At 45.4% G+C, this 6000-nt stretch overlaps 1 protein-coding gene across 1 annotated transcript in view; it reads left to right on the top strand.

The window, feature by feature from the left end:
- The window catches only part of LOC143285942 (uncharacterized), a 37796-nt gene that overhangs the window by 22955 nt on the left and 8841 nt on the right, over positions 1-6000 (top strand). The window contains exons 21-25 of the mRNA XM_076593396.1: positions 289-348; positions 1183-1479; positions 2467-2662; positions 3470-3615; positions 5061-5247. Coding sequence (XP_076449511.1) covers positions 289-348; positions 1183-1479; positions 2467-2662; positions 3470-3615; positions 5061-5247 — 886 coding nt within the window. The remainder of the gene's footprint in view (positions 1-288; positions 349-1182; positions 1480-2466; positions 2663-3469; positions 3616-5060; positions 5248-6000) is intronic.

Genomic DNA, 6000 nt, shown 5'->3' with positions numbered 1-6000 from the left:
AACTGAATAGTACAGGGGAAGAAATGTGAACCCCTGAAAGCGGTAAATGGCTGTCTACATGGCGGGGTGAGAACGGTCATGCACGTAAAAGCCCACTCGTGTACACATGAGTGAACGTGAGAGCTGCAGCTCACGAACGCAGAAGAAGAAGAAGAAGAAGAAGACATGTGAATATTGCCGACAGCTTTTAATAGCAAAGTTTCTTGTACATGTGACAAGTCTTTATATTGTGGTGGTTGACGGCAGCTGATTTCAGCCTGTGATGGCGTGATGGTGTGTGTGTTGCAGTGCAAGGCTCTGGTGGAACAGTATGCCCCCCAGCTCTTTGAGATCATCGCCAGCGAGCTCGTGAGTCAACTTCTTGATTCCGTTCGTAAATGAAACCACTGTGGTTTGCCCTCTTTCCCTCTTTTAATTTCTATCTAACGTTTTAATTTTTTTTCATACCAAATTGTATATACACATATAGTTTTTGTTCGCTTCTCTTCCTTTTTTTTCCCATCCTGTTTTTCTTCGTTGCTTGCTCTCTTTAATATAACACATACATATGGTATGGACACGTCACACGATCAGACGGCCTAGCCAAGACCATCCTGCAGGGTACCGTACAAGGAAGGAGGAAGAGAGGCAGACAGAGAAAGCGGTGGGAGGACAACATCAAAGAGTGGACGGGCCTGCCATTTGCCACAACTCAAAGGGCCGCTGAGGACCGAGGCAGGTGGCGCGAGCTGACCAGGCAGTCATCCATGGTGCCCCAACGACCCACCCACGGGTCAAGGGATAGATGAGATATATGTGTGTGTGTGTGTGTGTGTGTGTGTGTGTGTGTGTGTGTGTGTGTTTCGTACAGACATTAACCACAGACCCTGGCTGTTGAACTGGGCATTAGCTCAACTGATCAGGAGTGTCTAATCCATGCAGTATAACACAGTACCTATAAATGACATAAAATACCATCCGACGACTTTTGTCTCTGATAATGACCACTAAGGGGCCGTTTCACTATGACTGATTACCCGACCGATAGTTCTTCATGCTACTACTACTACTGGATACTTCTTGAGCGCTTTCCTCCTTCAAAGGGAGCTCAAAGCGCGGCTTTACAATAAAGCGCTTCCTTAAACCCAGTTGAACAGTACCAAAAATAACGATGTTAAAAGGACCATCCGTGCCTGCCCACAGGAACCCACCGTGGTGTGTGAACTGCTCCTGCAATGCACCAAGCCAGAGCAGCAGGCAGCAGAACATGACGAGCCTGTCCAGGAGATCCCCCCAGAGCCTGAGGCACTTCTGATTGGTCAGCAGTCCGTGGGCAGTGAGCCAGGGAGCGAGAGTGAAAATGAAGTCCACTTGACGAAGAAGGCGAAAAAGGCTATGCTGGAGTCTTTGAGGCAGAAGTCGGGAGACTCTCTGAAATGCTCTCTTTGCGAAATGGTCATGGAGAAAATCGACAACACCGTTGCTTCCAACAAGACAGAGGTCAGTACAGGTTTGTCAATATAGACACAGCCATTATCTGGCACAGTCTTCAGCGTCAATTTAATTATAGCTGTTTTAGTATTGTCTCATCACCACCATTGCTGTTATAAGCCGTCGACATCATCACTTGGCATCACCATGCAGTCTTCACAGTCATCATAATGTTTGCCATCATCGTTGCCATCGACATCACCATGGTTTCAGCAGTGGTGATCATCGCCATGATAATCACCACTTCTACAACCACCACCACCTTCTCCATGATCATCGTCAACATCATCCTTTTCATTATTATACTGTTCTTGTGTGTTTGTGACAATGTTATCAATTCTAAAATTATCGATAAATCTGTTTTTTCGAATCTCTGAAATCAGTCGTGTTGCAAACCACACCTTCGTATTTTATATGTTTGCTGTATGTCATCTTGTACTGGGTTCAGAATAGAAACTTCTTCACAAGGGAATAAAGAAAAGTCCATGAAGTATGTGCTTCATAAAAACAAACAAACAAACAAAACAACAATAGACAAACAAACATGTACTCGGGTATCGATCCAGCGCTTTAAAAAGCGGAGAAGAGAAACGGCTAAAGAGTGTTGCTGAAGGCCATGCGTGTAGTTTGGTTCCAAGAAGCGACAACTGTTTCGGCAGTGTATGGATTTCGTCAGGCTTGCTGCCAGTTCCCAGGTGCTGCCTGCTGCTTGTGTGTGTGCCCAGAATTCCCCCCAGCCCCCCTCTCTGTGTCTTTCTCTCTCAACAACAGTGGTCACTGCACACATGGAAATCGTGCGAAACGTGCTGAGTTTTTCTTGTGAAATACTCACTCTAGTCTTTCTCTGTGTGTGTGTGTGTGTGTGTGTGTGTGTGTGTGTGTGTGCGTGCGTGCGTGCGTGCGTGCGTGCGTGCGTGCGCGTATATGCCGGCGTGTGCGCGCGTATATGTGTGTGTGTGTGCGCGCGCGCTCGTGCACTCTGTCTTCCGTTCCCAGGCGGAGCTGAGCAAACTGCTGGAGGACGCATGCTCCCTGGTGCCCGGCAACCTGAAGGACCTGTGCGATGAGCTGGTGGACAGCTACACCCCCACCATCATCCAGCTGTTGCTGCAGCAGCTGGACCCTCATCTCATCTGTGACGAGCTGGAGCTGTGTCAGAAGGACCTGATGACCGGGGTCGTCCCGCCTCCAGGTGTTGTGTTGTGTTACTTTTTTCTGATGCACGGGACGTCTCGCCTCCAATTATAGTATAGTATAGTATAGTATACAACAGATTTCTCTGTGTGAAATTAGGGCTGCTTTCCCCAGGGAGAACGTCTCGCCACAGTGTAGCGCCACCCTGGTTTTTTTTTTCATCATATATTTTTATATTAAAAAAAAAAATCTGTCTGCAAATGTATCTGTTTCTATTTAGGTTTGTTTTACTTTTTGTATGTCTGATAGTCAGGCGCCGTCCTACTGTCATAGTGATCCTCGGAACAGCAGTTGGGAAACCACTGACCATACAGTTAGTTATACCTACAGGCTCTGCGTACTGCGTGACTGCATTTTGTTCTTTCTATTTCTTTTCTTCCTTTTTTTTCTTTCCTTCTATGTATTTACTGTTGTTTTTTTTCTTTTCTTTTTTCTTTTAAATTTAGTTCTTTGTTTCATCCTGTACTTTCTTTTGTATAGTTCGACACATCTTGAATAAATGAATAACATTGCACATTCGATAAGCATGTCCAGTCGCTGGCTAGGTAGACTATCTGCATATGTATTGCGGCACCTATCAGTTTTACGTTCCAGAGAGTTCTTTGCTGTTTTGAGTTATCATTCTTCTTCTTATTTTTTTAATCATTATTATTGATGTTGTTTTTGTTGTTGTCGTCATCACCATTCCCACTGTTACCACGAGTTTGCCTGCATGCTTGTAGATATTTGTTTAAAGCTGTGAAACTGTCAGTTGCTTTAAATTGTGTGTGTGTTTGTGTGTGTGTGTGTGTGTGTGTGTGTGTAGAAGACATCGTGGAAGAGGAAATCGCACAGGATGTTCATGAGGAGGAGGAGGAGGAAGTGAACCTTCCAAGGGAGACCATCGAGTGTCAGCTGTGTGAGCTGGTGATGGAATCAATCGACAAAGCCATTGCACAGAACAGAACAGAGGTGAGTGCGCAGTTACGGTATTGTGTTATATTATGCTATATGACATCGAATCGAATCGCAACAAATTGTGTTGTATGGAAATCTGTGGTGTTGTATCATACATCGCGTCACATCATGTGTCATGTTATCTTATATCCCCATTATATATCATATCATATATCATGTCACATTATATCATATCATAATTATCATACTATATCGTGTTATATGGTACAATATGTTGGCTTCACGTTTGCAGATGAGGAGAAATGACTTCCAAGTTTTCTCAGTTGTGGCTTTCATCCACACCTCATGCTGGAATTAATTCATTACTTTAAATATGCATCATTTGATTCTGCATCATGCGCATGTCCGTCAATTCACATCCACGGAAACTGAAAAGTTTCGATTAATCACTGAGTACGATGGTGAACTTTTCCAGAGTGAAGATACGTGGAACACTCCACGAAACTAAGAAGAAGAAAAAAAAAAGAAAAAGAAGAAAGGTCGTGGTCTCATTCCAGGTGTGTCAAGTGATTCCAACCTTGTTGCAGCAATGATTAAAAAAAAAGGGGGGGAAAAGGGAAAAAAAGGAGAGAGAGAGAGAGAGAAAAGAGAGAGAGAGAGAAAAGAGAGAGAGAGAGAAGAAGAAGAAGAAGAACTTGAGAAGAAGAAGTGTTGGATAGAGAGAGTCTAGTAATCCCAGATAATATGAATCGCTGACCTTTGCCATGAGGTTGGTTGGTCAATAAACGGATTTGGGTGTGTATTCACATATACAAGTGGCGTTGCTGTGTCGGTTAGGCCTGCTGGACTTCCGATCCTGTGTTCACAAATACAGTGATCAAGCTTCGAGGCACCGTTTCGGCCTGGTGGTCTGTCTTCAAGAAAGGCACTTTGCTAAAGTTTTCCTCCTTTCACCCAAGTGTTGATGGCTAGGCCTACCTGACTTTGGCGAAGGTTAAAACAGCGGAAGGAGAGAATTGGGCCTCTGACTGAAGTTCTCATGCTGTGCCCTAAACACCCTGGATATGAATTCATTGCCCCGATGGCCAAAAAGCTGTGAGACCTTCAACCTTAACCTTTTGAAAAAATATTATGAATATAATAACAAGCGAAGGAGAGGACTGGGCCCCGCCATCCTATGCCAACTTTGGACACCTTGGGTATGAATTAATTGAACTGCCCTAATGGCCATGAAAGGCTATGGCACCTTCAACCGTAACCTTTATTATCATAATTATAATTATCATTACTATTGTTATTATCATTATTGTTATTGTTCTTATTATTGTTATTATTAGTAGTATTATCATTATCATCATCATCGTTATTATCAGTATGATCATTATTGTATTCAAACAGGCGGTGGCGGAGAGAGCGCTGGACTACAAGGTGTGTGCGGGGGTCCCGGACAAGATGCAGTCATCATCATTATTAGTATCATTATTATTAAATTCAAACAGGCGGTGGTGGAGAAAGCGCTGGACGAGGTGTGCTCGGTGATCCCGGACAAGATGCAGTCGCAGTGTCTGAGCTTCGTGGACCAGTACGCCGCTGTGGTGGTGCAGCTGATCGTGCAGGAGTTGCAGCCCCTTCAGGTCTGCACCTTCCTCACGCTCTGCCAACAGCAATCCGCGGCGTCAAAGGAGGGTACGGGACTGGCTGTCGCTGAGATGTTACCGACTGAAAGATTCAAGGGTTGGGGGTACGGGACTGGTATGGCTGTCGCTGAGATGTTAACCGACTGAAAGATTCAAGGGTTCGGGGTACGGGACTGGTATGGCTGTCGCCGAGATGTTTACCGACTGAAAGATTCAAGTTATGGGGGTACGGGACTGGTATGGCTGTCGCTGAGATGTTAACTGACTGAAAGATTCGAGGGTTGGGGGTACGGGACTGGTATGGCTGTCGCTGAGATGTTAACCGACTGAAAGATTCAAGGGTTCGGGGTACGGGACTGGTATGGCTGTCGCTGAGATGTTAACCGACTGAAAGATTCAAGGGTTCGGGGTACGGGACTGGTATGGCTGTCGCTGAGATGTTAACCGACTGAAAGATTCAAGGTTGGGGGTACGGGACTGGTATGGCTGTCGCCGAGATGTTTACCTACTGAAAGATTCAAGGTTGGGGGTACGGGACTGGTATGGTTGTCGCCGAGATGTTTACCGACTGAAAGATTCAAGTTATGGGGGTACGGGACTGGTATGGCTGTCGCCGAGATGTTTACCGACTGAAAGATTCAAGTTATGGGGGTACGGGACTGGTATGGCTGTCGCCGAGATGTTTACCTACTGAAAGATTCAAGGTTGGGGGTACGGGACTGGTATGGTTGTCGCCGAGATGTTTACCGACTGAAAGATTCAAGGGTTGGGGGTTGGGGAAACTCACTGGATGGGTTTGGCT

The sequence above is a fragment of the Babylonia areolata genome, chromosome 1 (genome assembly GCF_041734735.1).
Source record: "Babylonia areolata isolate BAREFJ2019XMU chromosome 1, ASM4173473v1, whole genome shotgun sequence".
In the NCBI taxonomy this organism is placed as follows: Eukaryota; Metazoa; Mollusca; class Gastropoda; order Neogastropoda; family Buccinidae; genus Babylonia; species Babylonia areolata.
The sequence above is the reverse complement of the archived record's forward strand: the minus strand, read 5'-3'. Positions and strand labels throughout refer to the sequence as shown.